The following is a 24,052-nucleotide window of genomic DNA, read 5'->3' as shown; positions in this document are numbered from 1 at the left end:
TCAATACTATGGAATCATGGAAGTTGTAGTTCTACAAGACCTTTAGCTTCCTCCACCAAATTAGTGCTAATACCCCACTAAACTACAACACCTACGGTGCAATAAGGGTCTTTGGACCATAATAAAATGTTGTTGTTGTTATTGTTGTTGGCTCTTTCCACCTCTGACCCATTGGATTGTCAAAGATTTAATTTGGACTCTTTTGTGTACAAGAGCACATCTACACTACAATTAATGCAGTTTGGCACCACTTTGGCTGCCATGGTACAATGGAATCCTGGAAGTTGTGGTTCTACAATACCTTTAGCTCCCTCCATCAAATTAGTGCTAACACCCCGCTAAACTACAACACCTACGACGCAATAAAGGTCCTTGGACCATAATAAAATGTTGTTGTTGTTATTGTACAACACCTATGGCCCTTTCCACCTCTGACCCATTGAATTGGAGATGCCAGAGATTTAATTTACTCTTTTGTGTACAAGAGCACATCTACACTGTAGAATTAATGCAGTTTGGCACCACTTTGGCTGCCATGGCTCAATATTATGGAATCATTGAAGTTGTGGTTCTACAAGACCTTTAGCTTCACCAAATTAGTGCTAACACCCCACTAATTACAACACCTACGGTGCAATAAGGGTCTTTGGACCATAATAAAATGTTGTTGTTGTTGTTGTTGTTGTACAACACCTATGGTTCTTTCAACCTCTGACCCATTGAATTGGAAATGTCAGAGATTTAATTTGGACTCTTTTGCATTCAAGAGCACATCTACACTAGAATTAATGCAGTTTGGAACCACTTTGGCTGCCATGCCTCAATGCTATGGAATCCTGGAAGTTGTGGTTCTACAATACCTTTAGCTTCCTCCACCAAATTAGTGCTAATACCCCACTAAACTACAACACCTACAGTGCAATAAGGGTCTTTGGACCATAACAAAATCTTGTTGTTGTTGTTGTACAACACCTATGGTTCTTTCCATCTCCGACCCATTGAATTGGAGATGTCAGAGATTTAATTTGGACTCTTTTGCGTACAAGAGCACATCTACGCTGTAGAATTAATGCACTTTGGCACCACTTTGGCTGCCATGCCTCAATATTATGGAATCATTGAAGTTGTGGTTCTACAAGACCTTTAGCTTCACCAAATTAGTGCTAACACCCCACTAATTACAACACCTACGGTGCAATAAGGGTCTTTGGACCATAATAAAATGTTGTTGTTGTTGTTGTTGTTGTACAACACCTATGGTTCTTTCAACCTCTGACCCATTGAATTGGAAATGTCAGAGATTTAATTTGGACTCTTTTGCATTCAAGAGCACATCTACACTAGAATTAATGCAGTTTGGAACCACTTTGGCTGCCATGCCTCAATGCTATGGAATCCTGGAAGTTGTGGTTCTACAATACCTTTAGCTTCCTCCACCAAATTAGTGCTAATACCCCACTAAACTACAACACCTACAGTGCAATAAGGGTCTTTGGACCATAACAAAATCTTGTTGTTGTTGTTGTACAACACCTATGGTTCTTTCCATCTCCGACCCATTGAATTGGAGATGTCAGAGATTTAATTTGGACTCTTTTGCGTACAAGAGCACATCTACGCTGTAGAATTAATGCACTTTGGCACCACTTTGGCTGCCATGCCTCAATATTATGGAATCATTGAAGTTGTGGTTTTACAAGACCTTTAGCTTCCTCTACCAAATTAGTGCTAACACCCCACTAAACTATAACACCTACGGTGCAATAAGGGTCCTTCGACCATAATAAAATGTTGCTGTTGATGTTGTTGATGATGATGTTGTTGTACAACACCTATAGTTCTTTCCACCATTGAATTTGAGATGACAGAGATTTAATCTGGACTCTTTTGCGTACAAGAGCACATCTACACTGTAGAATTAATGCAGTTTGAAACCACTTTGGCTGCCATGGCTCAATGCTATGGAATCCTAGGAATGGTAATTTTAGTGGGAATGCTATCACTCTTTGGCAGAGCGGACTAAAGACCTTGGAAAACTAAAGCTCCCAGGATTCCATAGCATTGAGACATGTCAGTTGAAGTGATGTCAAACTGCATTAATTCTATGGTGAAGATTTACACCAAGATATATGCTGTAATACAGAACAATGAGTCTGCCGCCCAAGATTTTGACTCTTCTATAGAAGCCTTCAAAATGCACCTGTTTGGAGTGTGCTAGGTTGCTATTCTCTGCTATTATTATTTTCTAATTCATTTTGTATGAATTTTAGTATTCTGTTTACTCATGCAAATTCCCTTAAAAGGAGGACAGTGTTTAAAGTACACATTCAGGGAGTCTGAATAGCAAAAGAAGAAGCAAGCAAAATACCTCGTTGTTTGCATAATGTAGGTCCATCATCTGCCCGAAAGCATCCATGACTTTCTGTAGGACCTCTTTGAATTTAACCGGCCTCTGGAACTGCATAATCCTGCAGGGATTGAAATGTTGTATGTTATGCAAAACTCTAGTAATCTGCATTTTAATAAGAATAGCCATTTTCATAGGGGAAAAGAGGGCTAGAATACAGATTACTGAATTGTTTGAATGAGTGGCCCTGCTTTCTCTTACCCAATTGCAACACACATTTCTAGCTACGTAGCCACTATGGCCACATGAATAGCAAAACTGAATTAGTTACTTCCAAACATTAATTGCCACATGACTAGTTACATTTAACTAGTTAGTTGAACTAGTTAATTTTCCAAGCACTAACAGTGCATTCCTAACCAATAAATCAACTCATTAAACCTCCTTTGGGAGGGAGGACAACTAACGAGTGGAATTTAAGTATTTATTGCCAATTTCTGCACACAACCCATTCTTTTTTCATTTTCATAGGTATCCAAATCTAATATTCCCTTGTCGGGCTGTAAAACAAAAAGGTTTACATGGTGAACCGCTATGTGTGGCCCATTGTTGGCATTTTGCATGATGCAAACATGTTTTTGCAATTCTCTCATAGGGATACATAAAAGGGGATCATGGTTTGTAGTTGAAAAGGAGGGAAATTCTGATCATTTAAATGCCAGGGACATATTTAGCAACTGCATCTGTGCATCCTCTATTGAGATATGGATTATGACCTGTTAGGATCATAAACTATTGGGTAACAGAGTTTTGGATGTGATCCTTTGGTTTATTGGGTAATGTAAGATCACTGGGCATGTAAATATCTTGTTTCTTTTTGGTGCTTTCAGCAGACAAAGATTCAAGTAGACTTCTTTAAAATTACATGTTTGTTTTACTCACAACTTTGTATTTAAATATTTTCCAACTTTTCTAACTTTCTACACTGACTTCTGCACTCAAACTGTGCTGTCACGCGCTGGGCCTATAGCAGTTGGCTTTTGAACAGGACGTGCTCTTTGTGCCCAGCGGGAAGCCGGGGTGCCTCGACTGAGAGGCCCTAAGGATTTTCCTATACAGAGTCTTTACAAGCTCGAAAGGTTTAACAAAGTCCTTTATTATTGCTTAAGTCTTCAACAAACAGTCAAATTCTTCTTAGACCTTCAACAAATTAAACAAATGCTTCAAGGCTTTGAATCAACTGGTGGGCACCTTGCTTGGAGAACTATTTCTTTCTTTAACAAGGAAAACCCTTTTTGACCCCTCCCGGGCAATCTATTTTCTAGGCTCTGCTGGTGTGGGCCCTACTCCCGGCTCCGATTGCTTCTGGTTACCCGAGTAGACCTACCAGCCAAGACCTTGTAGATTTTCCAGCTGGAGTCCTTTTTGGATTTTCTCCACGAATGATGTGGATCTGTATCTTTAAACCCCACAAGGGTTGTGCTGTAAAACTGTTTTCCTTAGAAGCTTTAGGGCTGTTGTGAGAAACAAAGCTTCTCTACAGATGGGGAAAGCACACGTCCTGCAAAACTGAAAGACTGCCTGAAGTCTTTCTTTTCCCTCCCAGAGCCCTGGGGAAAGGGGCAGAACTGAAGAACATAATGATGATTGACGAGTCATTGGCCCTATAATTGCAGAGCAAGAGAAACCACCTTATTGCAAAATGCATGGAACCTTGGAATACATGCAAACACTCAATAGAAAGAAAAAGAAGTAGGAGCTCCTGGTACAGCCGTACCAGCACACAAACTAACTCAAGGCTCAGCTGTCATTCCTCAACTGTCGTCCTTGTAAACTGCATTCTTAACAGCCACTGAACATGGTCTGCAGCCCTTCCCACTGCCTCAAGTACATAGAGCTAAGGAAAACTGCAAACCAAAGAAGATGTACGCTTCAGGAAATAAACAACACATTACAAACAGACAAAACATGAAATAGAGGAGGCTTGAGAAGTTTGTTATCTCCAACATCCTCAGGTGCATCCATTTGAATGCACACTGCCGGGTACGAACCTTTTCTCTCCATCATGTTCAAATTTGATCCTGGCATTTCGCAACTGGAGAAATAAAAAGAGAGAGAGAGAGAGAGACAAAAAAAATCATAAAATGTAGAGATATTAATATATAAATCACTGTTTCACATAATTCCTTCTGCCATGAACTCATTAGGGATCTTTAGGACCAGAAGAGGGAACTCTAAAGGTTACCAGATCACAACTTCCAGCATTCATTGCAATCATTTGTGTTGGATAGGGATGCTGGGACCTCCAGTCCAATAACAGGCACATCCCAACATCGCTCTGGCTTCCTTGGACACATTGCTCTTGCTCTAATTTTCTACCAGTCAATTTCACAATGGGAAAAATAAAATGTGGGCGACATGTCAGGAGAGAATGCTTCTGGAACATGGCCATACAGCCCAGAAAACTCACACCAACTCAATTATAAGTGTGACGGTGCGACTGGCACCACTTGTATGTAAATATAAAGTTGAATTGTTTGGTTATCTACAGCTTTCTATCAATGTTGTTTTGCATCGGTTGAATTGCTCCCCCAGTGCAATTGTTTGGCTCCACCCCTTCCTAGGGAGGAGGGCAGTGCTTTCTTTTTCATTCCGCCATCAAACAACTCAACAGATGGACGTGAGAAAGGCTTGGCTCTAAGCCCTTAGTCAAGTCATTTCTTACCACCAATTCTTAAGTTTATACTCTTAAGATTCATACTTCATGCCCAGCTCATCTGGACGACGTTGAGGAATCTTAAGCGGCTTCAAACCAGTCCTTTGGCATCAAGAGGAAGACTTTGTGCCTTCAATATAGGTCATTGGACTGGGGTTGTGAATGTTCCGACTTATAGAATCATAGAATCAAAGAGTTGGAAGAGACCTCATGGGCCATCCAGTCCAACCCCCTGCCAAGAAGCAGGAATATTGCATTCAAATCACCCCTGACAGATGGCCATCCAGCCTCTGCTTAAAAGCTTCCAAGGAAGGAGCCTCCACCACACTCTGGGGCAGAGAGTTCCACTGCTGAATGGCTCTCACAGTCAGGAAGTTCTTCCTAATGTTCAGATGGAATCTCCTCTCTTGTAGTTTGAAGCCATTGTTCCGTGTCCTAGTCTGCAAGGAAGCAGAAAACAAGCTTGCTCCCTCCTCTCTGTGGCTTCCTCTCACATATTTATACATGGCTATCATATCTCCTCTCAGCCTTCTCTTCTTCAGGCTAAACATGCCCAGTTCCCTAAGCCGCTCCTCATAGGGCTTGTTCTCCAGACCCTTGATCATTTTAGTCGCCCTCCTCTGGACACATTCCAGCTTGTCAATATCTCTCTTGAATTGTGGTGCCCAGAGCTGGACACAATATTCCAGGTGTGGTCTAACCAAAGTGGAATAGAGGGGTAGCATTACTTCCTTAGATCTAGACACTATGCTCCTATTGATGCAGGCCAAAATCCCATTGGCTTTTTTTGCCACCACATCACATTGTTGGCTCATGTTTAACTTGTTGTCCACGAGGACTCCAAGATCTTTTTCACATGTACTGCTCTCGAGCCAGGCCTCCCCCATTCTGTATCTTTGCATTTCGTTTTTCCTGCCAAAGTGGAGTATCTTGCATTTGTCACTGTTGAACTTCATTTTGTTAGTTTTGGCCAATCATCTCTCTAATCTGTCAAGATCGTTTTGAATCCTGCTCCTGTCCTCTGGAGTATTGGCTATCCCTCCCAATTTGGTGTCGTCCGCAAACTTGATGATCCTGCCTTCCTAGCCATTGAGAAAGAGGGAACTTGGAAAACTTCTCAGCTGGAAAACTCCTTGGACCCAAGACTCCAGAGACTGTAATGTATATTTTCTTTACCCCTTTTGGAACATCAAGTTTAATGCCCCAGAAAGATAACTCTTTGTAAACAATAAAGCCTATTTCGAGTTATCTATAGTGTCTTGATCCTTGAGAGTGACAGTTCTCTAAAGGAAGGCAAGAAGCAATCCCCTGGGGAAAAGATGTCACGTCCATGTTTCTTTCACTAAGAACTATAGCCCCCAGGCAGTGGTTGGAAACGCCAGAATAACTGAAGAGGTATTGCAACCATTTAAAACACCTTAAAGGGTCATGTCCTGCTAAGAAAGATTTTGGGGACTGTGGCTTCCACATTCTCCAGATAGAATGACCACTGACTATGATGATTTGGGGATTTTGGGAGTCGCAATCCAAAAGAAAACCCTAATAGAAGCTGATTCAATTCAATACCAAAGTTGGGGTTATATTTGTCACTGTATTTCCAGTTTCTGTGAAGTTTTGTGAAAGCCAAACAGTGAAGGAAGTGGATAGGAAGAGATTCAACTCTACTGACATGTGATGCAGGGAAAATGTTTAGCAGGTGCCATGGATGGCTAAAAATAACAAATAACTGGTAAAAAGCAAGGCTGTACCTTTCCTAGAAACCAAGAAAACCAAACAGAGGCTATCATACTTTGGACTTATCAGCTGGAGAAAAGACAATGATGCTTGGCAAAGTAGAAAGCAGTAGGAAAGGAGGAGTACCATGTTGTTGTTGTTTTCCACTTTCTCCTCTTAACTGAGACTCAAAGCAGTATCACAGCTGGATAGACCAGGTATGGGCAAACTTAGGCCCTCCAGGTGTTTTGGACTCCAACTCCCACAATTCCTAACAGCCTACCGGCTGTTAGGAATTGTGGGAGTTGGAGTCCAAAACACCTGGAAGGCCCAAGTTTGCCCATGCCTGGGTTAGACTCATAGGATCATCATAACTCAAAGCTGACTTGAAAGCACTTAACAACCTCAGCGATACAAGATGAAAAAATTGTAAATTTTGGTTGTTAATGTTAACTGCTTTCATGTGAACTTCAATTTACAGTAACCTTGTGAATGAAACTCTGGACTATGGCTACTTTCCAACAAATTCTCAAGCTATTGTTTTAGAATTAACCCATATGGGAGCAATCTTCCCTAGGCGCTGGTTGGTTGGAAAGCATCGGCATCTCCAGGAGTATAGACATGTCAGCATGATAGTTGGGAGTTCTCCACTCTTAATGGGTTGGATGGGAGTTCTCCACTATTAATAGATGTGCTTTAAGCATGCAAAAATAAATTACGGGCTCATCTCTCCCTTCTTTTCTTTTCAGGGTGGAAACAAACGCATCGCTTCCCCTGGAGTGAAGTACGGCTTGGAAAGATCAGCCACACTCTATTGGTATCTGAAAAGGAGAATTCCTCCATGGGCGAACAAGTCAAATCTCTTCCTGGAAACACATCTTATCTTTTTGCTCTAGCTTTAGCTGGAGCCATGATCGGGACTTTCCATAGTCCAATCTTTATATGATTCAAAAAATGTGGCCAAAATGAGAGGATTTGACTTGAATGGAGAAGGTGGATCCGCAGACCTATGCATGCATCTACATTGTAAAATCGATGCCGTTTGGCAGCACTATAACTGCCATAATGTAAAGCTATGGAATCCTGGGAGTTGTAGTTTGGCAGAGCATCAACCCTATCTAGCAGAGAAGGCTCAAGACCTTGTAAAACTACAAATCCCAGGATTCCAGAGCTTTGAACCATGGCAGTTAAAGAAGTGTCCAACTGCATTAATTCTTCACTGTTTCTCAACCTGAGGGTCAGGACCCCTGGGCAGGTCATGAGGGGGTTTCAGAGGGGTCACCAAAGACCATCAGAAAACATATATTTCAGATGGTCTTAGTTACCCCTTTGGTAGAAAAGGCTGACAATCTCTCCGCCTGTCCTTCTCTTCCTTTTTGGAAACAGATGGTGAATCCTCCCACCAAAAGCCCTCCTTCGCTGTGATTGGTTGGCCTCTCAGCCAAGGAGAGGATCGTTCCTGAGACTCCAAGCTTGGAGAGGAGAGCAAGTGTGCTTGAGCGCATGGAAGCGTAGTGCGCGTGTGTGGGCGAGGGAGCATGTGCAAGGCTGGAGAGAGGCTCATGCCAGCGAATCCCTTCAAGGCATGGGGGTTTAGTTTGGCCCGATTCTATCATTGCTAGGGTTCAGAATGCTTTTTGATTGTAGGTGAACTATAAATCCCAGCAACTACAACTCCCAAATGTCAAGGTCTATTCCCCCCAAACTCCACCAGTGTTCATATTTGGGCATTTATGCCAAGTTTGGTCCTGATCCATCATTGCTTGAGTTCACAGTGCTCTCTGGATGTAGGTGAACTACAATTCCAAAACTCAAGGTTAATGCCCACCAAACTCTTCTAGTATTTTCTGTTGGTCATGGGAGTTCTGTGTGCCAAGTTTGGTTCAATTCCTTCGTTGGTGGAGTTCAGAATGCTCTTTGATTGTAGGTGAACAATAAATCCCAGCAACTACAACTCGCAAATGTCAAGGTCTACTTCCCCCAAACTCCACCATTGTTCATATTTGGGCATTTGTGCCAAGTTTGGTCCTGATCCATCATTGTTTGAGTCCACAGTGCTCTCTGGATGTAGGTGAACTACAACTCCAAAACTCAAGGTCAATGCCCACCGAACCCTTCCAGTATTTTCTGTTGGTCATGGGAGTTCTGTGTGCCAAGTTTGGTTCAATTCCATCATTGGTGGAGTTCAGAATGCTCTTTGATTTTAGGTGAACTATAAATCCCAGTAAGTATAACTCCCAAAGGACAAGGTCTATTTCCCCCAATCTCCATCAGTGTTCACATTTGGGCATATTGAGTATTCGTGCCAAGTTTGGTCCAGATCCATCACTGTTTGAGTCCACAGTGCTCTCTGGATGTAGGTGAACTACAATTCCAAAACTAAAGGTCAATGCCCACCAAATTCTTCCAGTATTTTCTGTTGGTCATGGGAGTTCTGTTTGCCAAGTTTGGTTCAATTCCATCATTGGTGGAGTTCAGAATGCTCTTTGATTGTAGATGAACTATAAATCCCAGCAACTACAACTCCCAAATGATAAGATCACCCCCCACCATCCCCAAATGTGGGTGTATCTAGTATTTGTGCCAAATTTGGTCCAGTGAATGATAATACATCCCGCATCTCAAATATTTACATGATGGTTCATAACAGTAGCAAAATAATAATAATAATAATAATAATAATGATGATGATGATGATGCAGTTATGAAGTAGCAACTAAAGTAATTTGATGGTTGGGAGTCAACACAACATGAGGAACTGTATGTATTCCCATGGTCCATAGCATTGAGCCATGAGAGCTAAAGTGGGGTCAATCTGCATTCATAACACAGTGTAGATGTCGCCCTGATCAACCCTGTTGCACAGCAGGCATGGGCAAACTTTGGCCCTCCAAGTGTTTTGGACTTCAACTTCCACCATTGCCCATGGCTGCTTGAGAGCTAACTTTGATTGCATGTTTATCCCATCAGATTGTAGAAAGAAGAGTTGGCAATGCAAAATGCCCAGAATCTGCTTGGTCAGAGTCATCCCCCTATCCTCACTTTGCTCTTTCTTTGGGCCTCTTCCTCAAGCGGCTGTTTTTCTAGCAAATAATACTTGAACGTGGGGGAAGCTTAAGCTTCACGAAGGCCTTTTTCCTCTCTCTTGAAGCATCTGGCTCACTGCTTTTTCTCCTCTCTTTGCCAGCCAAGTCCTGTTTTGCGAGGCGGCTGGTCTGTTTGCCTTGGCACCCATCCCGAGGAGGTCACTCTTGTTTTTATTGTTTCGTTCGGAAGAAGAAAAAAAGAGGATGCAGTCATTATTTTTCCCCTCTTCTGGGTCTGTTTTACACCAGGGCTTTCTGGATTTCCAGCAACACGTTGTTCCTAAACAAGTGAAAAAAATCCACTGCATCGGGTCTGGTTAGGAGAGTGGGCATTGATTGCCCAGCAAAGTGGGCAATGCCTGGAGTACAAACCTTGAGTTTTTGCAAATGTGCAGATTTGGATTTAGCTTTGGAAAGTGTTCTGTCTTCATATGCATCCTTCACAGAACTTGGAAAGGCACCTCTTTGTTTTGGGAGCACCTCTGCCAGAGCTTTTCGTGAAGGCTAATGTGATAACTCACATTTTGCAAAATGAGGATGCATCTACAGCAGTGTTTCTCAACCTTCCTAATGCCATGACCCCTTAATACAGTTCCTCATGCTGTGGTGACCCCCAACCATAAAATTACTTTTCTTGCTACTTCATAACTGTAATTTTGCAACTGTTATGAATCGTAACGTAACTATCTGATAGGCAGAATGTATTTTCATTCACTGGACCAAATATGGCACAAATACCCGATACACCCAAATTTGAATATTGGTGGGGTTGGGGGGTATGATTTTTGTCATTTGGGAGTTATAGTTGCTGGAATTTATAGTTCCCATAAAATCAAAGAGCATTCTGAAATCCATCAATGATAAAATTGGGTTTGGTGGGCATTGACCTTAAGTTTTGGAGTTGTAGTTCACCTAGATCCAGATAGCACCATGGACTCAAACAATGATGGATCAAACTTGAGATGGGTACTCAATATGCCCAAATGTGAATACTGGTGGAGTTTGGGGAAAATAGACTTGACATTAAAGAGTTGCAGTTGCTGGGATTTATAGTTCACCTACAATCAAAGAGCGTTCTGAACTCCACCAACGAAGGAATTGAACCAAACTTGGCACACAGAACTCCCATGACCAACAGAAAATACTAGAAGAGTTTGGTGGGCATTGACCTTGAGTTTTGTAATTGTAGTTCACCTACATCCAGAGAGCACTGTGGACTCAAACAATGAGTTTTGGAGTTGTAGTTCACCTAGATCCAGAGAGCACCATGGAATCAATGATGGATTAAACTTGGGATGGATACTCAATATGCCCAAATGTGAATACTGGTGGAGTTTGGGGAAATAGACTTGACATTAAGGAGTTGCAGTTGCTGGGATTTATAGTTAACCTAAAATCAAAGAGCATTCAGAAATCCATCAATGATAAAATTGGGCCAAACTTGGCACACAGAACTCCCAAGACCAACAGAAAATACTATGTTTTCTGATGGTTCTTGGCAACCCCCCTAACACCCTCCATGACCTCCCAGGGGTCCTGACCCCCATGTTGAAAAACACTGGTCTAAGGTCTTCTCAGCCAATGTGTCTTGATGCCTCATCAAACTACAGCTTGCATTATTCTATACTATAGCATTGAGTTGTGAAAATCAAAAGTAGCATCAAACTGCATTCATTCTATAGTGCACATCCAGCCTAGGTTGTCTGCTGCAGAGAAAGGGGCAACAGGAGAAATAAGGTTGACAGTCCATTTGGGCTGAATCCATTATGGCTGAATGGATACTGCACATTCTTCCCCATATTTGCCATGGGCCGTGGATGGAGCATCTGAAAACACTGGTTGATACAGATGAGCCCTCCGTTTTGCTTCCTTCCCTTAGCCAGCAATTGTCTCCTTTCCACAACTGGGATTATAGAAGGAATAACAGGATTTGCAGCAAGCTTGCGGAGGGAGCCCTTGCCAAAAAGGGCCGTTGGTGGGTGGATGGCCATCCCAGCTGCTGGTACACAAGGCAATTAGAGATGTGCCCGCACATGCCGTCCAGGCCAGAACGTCTTGTTAAAGAGAGATGAAATTCCATCACAAGGCAAGGACGGCCGCTTTTGGGACGAACCCTGGAAGCCCTGGGCGTCGGTCCGAAGTTCTGGGAGCGTCGGCCAGGGTTTTGCTCTCTTCTGTTTCCCATTCATAGAATCATGAATTTGGAAGAAACATAGGAGTTGGAAGAGACCTCATGGGCCATCCAGTCCAACCCCATTCTGCCAAGAAGCAGGAAAATTGCATTCAAAGCACCCTCGAGAGATGGCCATCCAGCCTCTGTTTAAAAGTCTCCGAAGAAGCAGCCTCCATCACACTCCGGGGCAGAGAGTTCCACTGCTGAACACCTATCACTGTCAGAAAGTTCTTCCTAATGTTCAGATGGAACCTCCTTTCTTGTAGTTTGAAGCCATTGTTCCATGTTCTAGTCTAAAGGGAAGCAGAAAACAAGCTTGCTCCCTCCTCCCTGTGGCTTCCTCTCACGTATTTATACATGGCTATCATATCCCCTCTCAGCCTTCTCTTCTTCAGGCTAAATGTGCCGTCCACCCAGACGATATAAAAAATAAAACTGCGATGTACTTCTCTCTATGCCTGAGTGAACTGCAGGTGTCTATATTGAGAAGCTTGAGATACTCAGCAACTGAGACTATTACTGGTTTAAACATCAAAAAGGGTATTTATTTATTTATTCAAAGTCCTTGAAGACTTGGCACAGTTCATCACAGTTGCAAACAAAAAGTCAATAGATGAAACTACAAAAAATATTATTTCCTTTCCTTAGTTACAGAGGTAACCCTTTTCTTCAGATGGCAGATAAGATCCTGGAATCTTAACACCTTAACCTTAAGCTGTTGTGGTTTTCCCTATCTATAACTTAAGGTTAGTCCTGGAGACAAAGCAGTCAAGACTCTCTCTCTATAACTATATAACTCAATCTTCTCAATTAAGCTTATCTGTCTATAATATCTCAATACAGCTCAATACACAATACACTATCTATATTAACCCAATGTAGCTTAATACTTATCTATAATGTATATATACTATCTATAGCTTAATATACCTTGATCAATTTAGTTTTTGCAATGGATCTCCCAGAGCTAACTGCCTAGCCGTCAGCATGTCAGAAGTCTTTCCTCAAACTGAAAAGGCAGGGAAGAATCTAAAATGGGGATCTTTCCCTGGGAGAAAAGGAGGTCCCTAAACTCAAAGAGCTGCTCTCTAAGCCAATAGTTGCAAAGAAGCCTGCAGACTCTGATACTATTAACTTTTAAGACTCTTGCAAAGCTGCAGCAGCCCTGGGAGAAAATGCAAGAGGAAGCAACCTCAAGCAACTATAAAGTAAGGCAGATCAGGCTCCTGGGAGATGGAAACATGCCCAGCTCTTTAAGCCACTCCTCATAGGGCTTGTTCTCCAGACCCTTGATCATTTTAGTCACCCTCCTCTGGACACATTCCAGCTTGTCAACATCTCTCTTCAATTGTGGTGCCCAGAATTGGACACAATATTCCAGGTGTGGTCTAACCAAAGCAGAATAGAGGGGTAGCATCACTTCCCTGGACCTAGACACTAGACTCCTATTGATGCAGGCCAAAATCCCATTGACCTTTTTTGCCGCCGCATCACATTGTTGGCTCATGTTTAACTTGTTGTCCACAAGGACTCCAAGATCTTTTTGGGGTCTCTTATTGTCCACAAGAGACCCCAAGAGTGATCCGACGGAACTGATGGAAATGTCTTCGATCTAAAATACAAGTATGGCTAGTTTCAAAGTGTAAAGTAAAGGAAACCCACTGAATTAATTAGAAATGGGAAATCAAAACTGATTCAGCGTCTATTTTAGTCAAGTTCTCCACTCATCAAAATGGAGCTTCAGTTAGTCAGCCCTTCACACTGGGGAATTTCACTTTTGTATATTTTAGTATTACAGGTTTAATTGATATGGACGAAGTTGAAGTCAAACAAACAGGTTTTTTTAATACTATTAGAGTTCCTTTTTAAAAAATGTTGACAATTTTTCAGGTGAAAAGCAATTTTGTGGGCGGATTTGGATTTTTAAAGAAATCTCAGGAGATTTTAGAGACTCATGAAATAGTTCCCCAGGAATTACATTTGCGTACTTTCCCTTTTGTAGCGCATCACCTCTAAACCACTTCATCACATTTACGAAATTCCACTGAGAGCCACACTTAAAATCCAGGAAGCCACTGTTCTCATCACATTAGGTTGGGTTCAAGTGTAGGATAGAGTATTTTTTGGGTATTTTAAGCATGGGGGCCAGCATTCTTTTCAAACAATTCAGGAAGAGGTGGGGAAGTGGATTTATTGTAATGATCCAGATGTTTGGCCATTTCTCTAATGTGATGTCATTTGTTGCTCCCAGGTTTAAAATGAAACGTTTCCCCAATTTTGGGGAGGGAAAATTGTGGGAAGAGCCAAAAGTACCCTTGTTAGGGAAAGTATTACCTTTTGCTCACCGGGTTTTTACTTTGCCAGAACAATTTCTTTTTCAAAAATACCCTTTCTGTGTCCTTTCCTTCCTTCTGTGATATGTCTGTGCCTTGTGTTGCATGTGAAAGCCAGGAGAGAAGGATGATGATGATGATGATGATTATTATTATTATTATTATACCACATCTCCATGGTATACAGTCCTGGGAATCATAGTTTTCCAAAGTCCATACTCTTCTCTTGATGCATTTATACTATGGAATGAATGTTCTTGGACCCCACTTTAAATACCATAGTTCTATACTATGTGGTCTGGGGAGTTATAGTTTCCTAAGGTCCATATCATTCTCTGGATGCATTTGCACTGAACAATAAATGCAGTCAGGACCCATTTTAAATTCCGTTGTTGTTGTTGTTGTTGTTGTTGTTGTGCCACATCTCCATGCTGTGCAGTCCTGGGAGTCATAGTTTTCCAGGGTCCATACCCTTCTCTTGATGCATTTACACTATGGAATGAATGCTCTTGGACCCCACTTTAAATACCATAGTTCTATACTATGTGGTCTGGGGAGTTATAGTTTCCCAAGGTCCATATCCTTCTCTGGATGCATCTGCACTGGACAATAAATGCAGTCAGGACCCATTTTAAATTCCATTATTATTGTTGTTGTTGTTCTGCCATATCTCCATGCTGTACAGTCCTGGGAGTCATAGTTTTTCAAGGTCCATACCCTTCTCTTGGTGCATTTACACTATGGAATGAATGCTCTTGGACCCCACTTTAAATACCATAGTTCTATACTATGTGGTCTGGGGAGTTATAGTTTCTCAAGGTCCATATCCTTCTCTGGATGCATCTGCACTGGACAATAAATGCAGTCAGGACCCTCTTTAAATTCCATCATTGTTGTTGTTGTTGTTGTTGTTGTTGTTATGCCACATTTCCATGCTGTGCAGTCCTAGGAGTCATAGTTTTCCAAAGTCCATACCCTTCTCTTGATGCATTTGCACTATGGAATTAATTCTCTTGGTAGCTCTATATACTATGCGGTCCTGGGAGTTATAGTTTCCCAAGGTCCATATCCTTCTCTGGATGCATCTGCACTGGACAATAAATGCAGTCAGGACACATTAAAAATTCCAAAGTTGTTGTTGTTATGCCACATCTCCATGCTGTGCAGTTCTGGGAGTCATAGTTTTCCAAGGTCCATACCCTTTTCTTGGTGCACTTACAGTATGAAATGAATGCCCTTGCACCCCACTTTAAATGGCATGTCACAATATGATGGAGTCGCCCTGGGAGTTATAGATTTCCAAGGTCCTTCTCTGTAGAGCAGCCGAGGGAGGGAGGGAGAGTGCATCACCATTTTCCCTCCCTCCCTGCTTCCTTGTTTTCAGAACTGAAGACACGTAACAGCTGACATTTCAAAGAAAGGAGGTCTTTTCCCACTAAGAAGGGAAAAGTGGGGAGGTGCCTAGCTATTAAAGTGTGATGGCAAATCTACTGAAAGAATGCTGAGTACCACGGAATAACACTGATACATTTAACAGTGTGATGAAAGTAGGGAAATCATCCATCTTATTTCAAAACTGAGTAAGACTGAGCTCTAACTTCCCTGCTTCAATGTGATGAAGTGGTAAAAAGTTGGAAGCACGTTGGAAGCACTGAATGCTCCTTGCAAACATCTCCTTCTGTTGGTTTGTATTCTTTTGGCAAACAGAGGTGTGGTTAGTCAAAATCAATTTCCATGCCAAGGCTCCCAACACAACATATATTTACTCCCAACACAACTTATGTTTTGAGTAAATAAACCAAGTTATCAGACTATCAGAAATGCAAAAGACTGCTCAAACTTCCGTACAGTGGCCCTTATTTCTCATGCCAGTAAGGGAATGCTCAAGATCCTGCAAGGAAGACTCCGGCAATACATGGAGAGAGAGTTGCCAGATGGACAAGCTGGGTTCAAAAAAGGCAGAGGAACCAGAGACCAAATTGCCAATATCCACTGGATAATGGAGAAAGGCAGGGAGTTTCAGAAAAACATCAATTCTGTTTTATTGACTATTCTAAAGCCTTTGACTGTGTGGATTATAATAAATTGTGGCAAGTTCTTGGTGGTATGGGCATACCAAATCACATTGTCTGTCTCCTAAGGAATCTGTATAAGGACCAAGTAGCAACAGTCAGAACTGACCACAAAAGAACAAACTGGTTCAAGATTGGGAAAGGTGTATGGCAGGGTTGTATACTCTCACCCAACCTATTCAACTTGTATGCAGAACACATCATGCGATGTGCGGGGCTTGACGAATGCAAGGCTGGGGTTGCTGCAAGAAAATGATAGCAACCTTAGATATGCAGATGATATCACTAATGGCCAAAAGTGAAGAGGAGCTGAGGAGCCTTCTAACCAAGGTGAAAGAAAAAATTGCAAAAGCTGGGTTGCAGTTAAACATCAATGATTCTGGCAACAGGACTGATTGAGAACTGGCAAATAGAGGGAGAAAACGTGGAGGCAATGACAGACTTTGTATTTCTAGGTGCAAAGATTACTGCAGACGCAGACTGCAGCCAGGAAATCAGGAGACGACAAAATAGTGAAGAGTAGAGATATCACATTGGCAACAAAGATCCGCATTGTCAGAGCAATGGTATTCCCCATAGTAACCTACAGATGCGAGAGCTGGACCATAAGGAAGACTGAGCAAAGGAAGAGAGATGCTTTTGAACTGCGGTGCTGGGGGAAAATTCTGAGTGTGCCTTGGACCGCATAAGGATCTAACCATACTCCAGGAAATAAAGCCCAACTGCTCATTGGAGGGAAGTATAGTAGAGGCAAAGATGAAGTACTTTGGCCACATCATGAGAAGACAGGAAAGCTTGGAGAAGACAATGATGCTGGGGAAAATGGAAGGAAAAAGGAAGAGGGGCCGACCAAGGGCAAGGTGGATGGATGGTATCCTTGAAGTGACTGGCTTGACTTTGAAGGAGCTGGGAGTGGTGATGGCCGAGAGGGAGCTCTGGCCTGGGCTGGTCCATGAGGTCACGAAGAGTCAGAAGCAACTGAACGAATAAACAACAACAATGTAAGACTATGAGCAAAAGGGGTTATGGATAGATGTCAATGCATACTCTCTGCTTCCTGGACAATAATTCCAAAACAATTATAACAAAAGCCTTTGGTTCTTAGCATTGCAGAAAGACATTTCCAGAGTCACTACTCACCTGCTTGCTAGAATGGACATGGTTTTTGTTCCTGTTGCTGTCCAAGAGGCCGCCACATTTGCCCAGGGCAGCAAGATCCTTCATAATAGAATTGATCGCTGCCTCGTCGTCTGCAAATCAAAGGAAACGAATGAGCCTTCTGAAATAAATATTTCATCAAGTTGATCCCCACATGCAGTTTTCAATGATGCCTTCGTGCTCACTTTACTCTCCCTAAAACACTCCATCCCTTCCAGTAGAAAAATATAGAATATTTATATTTGTTGAGGCTGAGAGAGAGTGACTTGCCTACAGTGAACTAGTGGGTTTCCATGGCCAAACGATGGCTCGAACCCAAGTCTCCAGATTAATAATAATCTGATACTCAAACAACTAGAGCAGTCATGGGCCAACTTGGGCCTTCCAGATGTTTTGGCCTTCAACTCCCACAATTCATAACAGCCTCAGGCCCTTTCCTTTTCCCCCTCAGCTGCTGCTTGGTCCAGATGAATCATTGTTTGTGTCCATAGTGCTCTCTGGATTTAGGTGAACTACAACTTCAAAACTTAAGGTCAATGCCCACCAAACCCTTACAGTATTTTCTGTTGGTCTTCGGAGTTCTGTGTTTACATTTGGGCATATTGTTTGTGCCATGTTTGGTCCAGATGAATCATTGTTTGAGTCCACAGTGGTCTTTGGATGCAGGTGAACTTCAACTCCAAAATTCAAGGTCAATGCCTATCAAACCCTTCCAGTATTTTCTCCTAGTCATGGGAGTTCTGTGTGCCTACTTTAGTTCAATTCCATCGTTAGTGCAGTTGAGAATGCTATTTGATTGCAGGTGAACTATAAATCCCAGCAACTACAACTCTCAAAGGACAAAATCAAGCCGCCGCCACCACCCAACCCCAACAATATTCAAATTTGGGTATATCGGGTATTTGTGCCAAATTTGGTCCAGTGAATGAAAATATATCCTGCATATCAGATATTTACATTACAATTCATAACAGTGGCAAAATTACAGTTATGAAGTAGCAACAAAAATAATATTATATTTGGGGGTCACTACAATATGAGGAACTGTATGAAGGGGTCACGGCATTAGGAAGGTTGAGAAATAGCGGAAAATAACCCGGCTGCAATTGGAATTATTTGCACAAACATGCTTAAACAGACCACTTCACATTATTTACACACTTGCACATTGTTGACGTTGTCTGCAATTCAAAAGAATTATGCCTTCTTGAGTTACTTTAAAATAAAAGAACTGTTGCGCCTATCATTGTAGCAGAAATCTGGTAAATTATGAGGAGTACTGGGAAATTGCCATGTTTTTATGCAGACAGTTTGTCAAGGAAGATTTTATTCGAGTCAAGCATCCTGATCCATAATAATGAAGTCTTATGGGGATTATAGAGCTGGGATTATGTGGTCACAGCTGGACCAACAGCCAGGGATGCCATGCCAATCCATAGTGGAAAACAGGAGGTGAGCCAATGCAAACACAAACATGTTTTTCCTCCACATGAAACAAGAACAGAAACAGGCAGAGAGTGTTTCTCACAGTTCTAATCCATTATGGGATGCATCTACACTGTGGAATCAATACAGTTTGATATCACTTTGCTATAGCTCAATGCTATGAGATCGTGGGGGTTATAATTTTATATGGCCTTTAGCCTTCTCTGTCAAAGAATAGAATCATAGAGTTGGAAGAGACCTCGTGGACGATTCAGTCCAACATCTTCTGCCAAGAAGCAGGAAAATTGCATTCAAAGCACCCCTGACAGATGGCCATCCAGCCTCTGTTTAAACGCATCCAAAGAAGGAGCCTCTACCACACTCCGGGGCAGAGAGTTCCGCGGCTGAACGGCTCTCACAGGAAGTTCTTCCTAATGTTCAGATGGAATTTCCTTTCTTGTAGTTTGAAGCCATTGTTCCATTGCATCCTAGTCTCCAGGGAAGCAGAAAACAAGTTTGCTCCCTCCTTCCTACGACTTCCTCTCACATATTTATACATGGCTATCATGTCTCCTCTCAACCTTCTCTTCTTCAGGCTAAACATGCCCAGCTCTTTAAGCTGCTCCTCATAGGGCTTGTTCTCCAGACCCTTGATCATTTTAGTCATCCTCTTCTGGACACTTACCAGCTTGTCGAAGGCTTTCATGGCCGGAATCACTGGGTTGTTGTAGGTTTTTTGGGCTATATGGCCATGGTCTAGAGGCATTCTCTCCTGACGTCGCAGGCGAACCGTCAGGAGAGAATACCTCTAGACCAGTAGTTCTGAACTTGGGGTCCCCAGATGTTTTTGGCCTACAGCTCCCAGAAATCCCAGCCAGTTTACCAGCTGTTAGGATTTCTGGGAGTTGAAGGCCAAAACATCTGGGGATCCCAGGTTGAGAACCACTGCTCTATACCATGGCCATATAGCCCAGAAAAACCTACAACGACCTACTTTTCAGCTTGTCATTATCTCTCTTCAATTGTGGTGCCCAGAATTGGACTCAGTATTCCAGATGTGGTCTAACCAGGGCAGAACAGAGCATGGGAAGCATGACTTCCCTGGACCTAGACACTATGCTCCTATTGATGCAGGCCAAAATTCCATTGACTTTTTTTGCCGCTGCATCACATTGTTGGCTCATGTTTAACTTCCTGTCCACGAGGACTCCAAAATCTTTTTCACACGTACTGCTCTCGAACCAGGCATTGTCCTCCTTTCTGTATCTTTGCATTTCATTTTTTCTGCCTAAGTGGAGTATCTTGCATTTGTCCCTGTTGAACTTCATTTTGTTTATTTTGGCCAATCATCATTCTAATCTGTTAAGATCGTTTTGAATTCATCTCCTGTCCTCTGGAGTATTGGCTCTCCATCCCAATTTGATGTAATCTGCAAACTTGATGATCAGGCCTTCTAACCCTTCATCTAAGTCATAATAAATTGAATAGGTTGAATAGGACCGGGCCCAGGACGGAACCCTGCTGATGGCACTCCACACATCACTTCTTTCCAGGATGAAGAGGAAACACTGGGGAGAATCACCCTCTGGGTTTGTCCGCTTAACCAATTACAGATCCACCTAAAGGTCGTTTTGCCTAGCCCACATTGGACTAGTTTGTTAGCCAGAAGGCCGTGGGGGACCTTGTTGAAGGCCTTACTGAACGTTAGTGTCTCACCAAACTACAACTCCCATGATTATGTAACATTGAGCCAAGGCAGTTCAAGTGGTGTCAAACTGCATTAATTCTACAATGTAGATGCATTTGGAGCCCCTGGTGGCGCAGTGGGTTAAACCACTGAGCTGCTGAACTTGTTGACTGAAATGTTGCAGGTTCGAATCCGGGGAGTGAGGTGAGCTCCCGCTGTTAGCCCCAGCTTCTGCCAACCTAGCAGTTCGAAAACATGCAAATGTGAGTAGATCAATAGGTATCACTCCGGCGGGAAGGTAATGGCACTCGATGCAGTCATGCTGGCCACATGACCTTGGAAGTGTCTATGGACAATGCCAGCTCTTTGGTTGAGAAATGGAGATGAGCACCAACCCCCAGAGTCGGACACGATTAGACTTAATGTCAGGGGAAAACCTTTACCTAGATGCGTTTTGAGTTAGTTTCTTGCTCCCTTCAGGAAGGTGTTTTCATTCCCCAACCCCAAATATGTGAGATTTCCCTTCTGCTGACTATGACACCATAGCTTCCCTTTTTAAGCCATTCTTGAGAACTCGTGTGGTTTGCCAGCTCAGTCGTAGATTGTTTTGGCCTCATTAGTTATTATGTTTTTGCCGTGAGCTTGAAAGAGGAAACATGAAGATCTGCAACCTTTTACTATACAATGTGGGTGGGTTGACTCATGGTGCCTCACTAAACTATGGCTCCCAGGAATCCATAGCAGTGTTCCATGGGAGATAAAACTGTGTCAAACTGCATTAATTCTACAGTGTAGATGCACCCTTAGTGTTCACCCTTAGGCACGCCAATGGGGTTTGCTATGGGCAAGGAGAGCACCTCTAAGCCATTCTCCTGAGCTCACACCAGCCTATTCGTTCCCTCCTCAGCAAGGCAAAAGTGAGAGAGAGAGAAAAACGAGGCTCCAGTTAATTGCCGCCTTTGGCACACTTGTAATTTCACTTCCGAGAACATTGTAAAGCGGTCAACGACTGGTTTTCTCCGTCATCGTGAATTCAAAACCCAACAAAAACTCAACAAGACAATCAAGATAGGAAACAATGGTAGCTTTCCCTCTAATGCTGAACTCCGGTGCACGGTGCCAAGGGTTTTGTAGCGATGCCCGAGTTCAAATATGGGAGAAAGGAGAGAAATCTGAGGAATCAAAAGTCTGCAGGTGTGAAAAAAATAAAAAATAAATAAATGCATAGATCCAACCTTCCATCCAAAGGAGGTGATCCTTCTTTTTCTTCCTCAAAATGGGAAAACCATATACAGGATGTGTGTGTGTGTGTGTTTTATACATACATACATGGTTTTCCTATTTTTGTGGGGATCCTGTGCCCCTAAACCCTGCTATACACACACACAGAGGCTTTCTCAAATGTGGCTGTGTGTATATATATATATATACACACACACAATCTACAGATGCCGATATAGATATAGTGGTTTTCTCATTTTTCTGGGGATCTTGTGCCCTAACCTCTAATATATGTGTGTGTGTGTGTGTGTGTTTTCCTATGTGTGTGTGTGAATGTGATATATGGGGGAGTACAAGATCCCCACAAAAAGGAGAAAGCCACTATATCTACTGTATATCTACATCTATAGATTGTGTGTGTGTGTTTTCTTATGTATGTGTGTGTGAATGTGATATATGGGGGATATATATGGTACAAGATCCCCACAAAAATGAGAAAACTACTATATCTATACATCTCTAGATCGTGTGTGTGTGTGTGTATACATACACATACATACACAAACACAGCCATATTTGGGAAAGCCTGTGTGTGTGTGTGTGTGTGTGATATGGGGGATATATGGTGATTTTCCCATTTTTGCAGAGATCCTGTGCCTAACCCCTCCTAATGTATGTATATGTGTGTGTGTGTGTGTGTGTATATATATGGTGATTTTCCCATTTTTGCAGAGATCCTGTGCCCTAACCCCTCCTTATGTATGTATATATGTGTGTATGTATGTGTGTGTGTGTACACACACACACACACACACACATATAGTGGTTTTCCAGTATTTTTCCCGTGTGTGTGCATATGTCTCCATCTTTGCAGGGATCCTTTGCCCTAACCTCTGCTAATGCATATATCCACATTTATTCGAGACTAATGGGCCATCGAATCTAATGCACACTTCACTTTTCCAAACTCTGAAACCCAAAAATTGTTTTTACCATATTATGCAAATCTAATGTGCACCCTAATTTTGGGAAGGTAATTTAATCAAAAAAGAGGTGAGCATTATCATAGAATACATACAGTATATGGTGGCTTTCCCCATATATCTAAGGGAATATATCTAACCCCTCTTCAGGAATCTCTAAGTCCTCCGGTGCAACTCTACGGTCAACTTCCACAGAATTGCGCATTTACAAATGGGACTGTGGCTTCCCTCAATCACAACACTAGACTCCTAGAATTGCACTAGCCTTTTTAGCCGCTGCATCACACTATGGAGTCACGGTCCACTTGAGGACCCCTAAATCCCTTCCACATGGATTGTTTTCAAGCCGGGTGTCATCTATCCTTAATTCACACAATGTTGTTTTGACTAATATTTAAATTGTACTAAGAATTAAGCCGAACGACTTCCAATCTGAAACCTCAGGAAGCACGCTGTCTTGTTTCATGCGCACATTGCTTCTTCACTCACCAAAGAACAGACACCGAAGAACAGACACCAAGAACTGGGAAGCCTTGGCCCTTGAGCGATCCAGCTGGAGGTCAGCTGTGACCAGCAGTGCTGTAGAATTTGAAGAGGAACAAATGGAGGGCGAAAGAGAGAAATGTGCCAAGAGGAAGGTGCATCAAACCAACGCCGACCTGGATCGCCTTCCACCTGGAAACCGATGCCCTCACTGCGGGAGACGATGCAGGATAAGAATAGGGTTCCGCCAGGACATCAACCATGCAGGGCAATCTTACTCGGACAACGAGGGATCACCTAAGGCTTCTTCACTCAGCTCATTTTTCCATGCATCCAAAACCCACTGTCACCAGTTCTCCCAGTTAGCTGAATATTACCCTTAACTGGTCCTGGCAATACTCTAGCAAGTCTCGTTTTGTATAAAACTACCCATGGAATAAAAAGCCAGAATTTGGTTTCTTATTTCGACATCACAATTTGGAAGCCGGATGAGAAAATAACTACAAGGAACACATCCGACCACCCAAACAGGCTGAGCTGTCGTACGACGTGGAATTGGGGAATATCTTAGCAACGTTTGGATGGTCTAGACAGCTCTGTTATTGTTGGCTTCACTATAGCAGGCTATTAGCTGGGAGAAACTCATACGAGGTTC

The 24,052-nt window shown here is 42.5% G+C and overlaps 1 protein-coding gene across 2 annotated transcripts in view; it reads right to left on the bottom strand.

The window, feature by feature from the left end:
- The window catches only part of LOC132779008 (mitogen-activated protein kinase kinase kinase 3-like), a 121,284-nt gene that overhangs the window by 38,081 nt on the left and 59,151 nt on the right, over positions 1–24,052 (bottom strand). For both annotated transcript variants that reach the window (XM_060782634.2, XM_060782635.2), the window contains exons 3-5: positions 17,581–17,690; positions 4,399–4,442; positions 2,369–2,468 (exon numbers count right to left, since the gene is read on the bottom strand). In XM_060782634.2, the coding sequence (XP_060638617.1) occupies positions 2,369–2,468; positions 4,399–4,442; positions 17,581–17,690 (254 nt within the window). The remainder of the gene's footprint in view (positions 1–2,368; positions 2,469–4,398; positions 4,443–17,580; positions 17,691–24,052) is intronic.

This window comes from Anolis sagrei, chromosome 6, assembly GCF_037176765.1.
Source record: "Anolis sagrei isolate rAnoSag1 chromosome 6, rAnoSag1.mat, whole genome shotgun sequence".
Taxonomy (NCBI): Eukaryota; Metazoa; Chordata; class Lepidosauria; order Squamata; family Dactyloidae; genus Anolis; species Anolis sagrei.
Note: the sequence above shows the minus strand (reverse complement) of the source record. Positions and strands in the feature narration are given on the sequence as shown.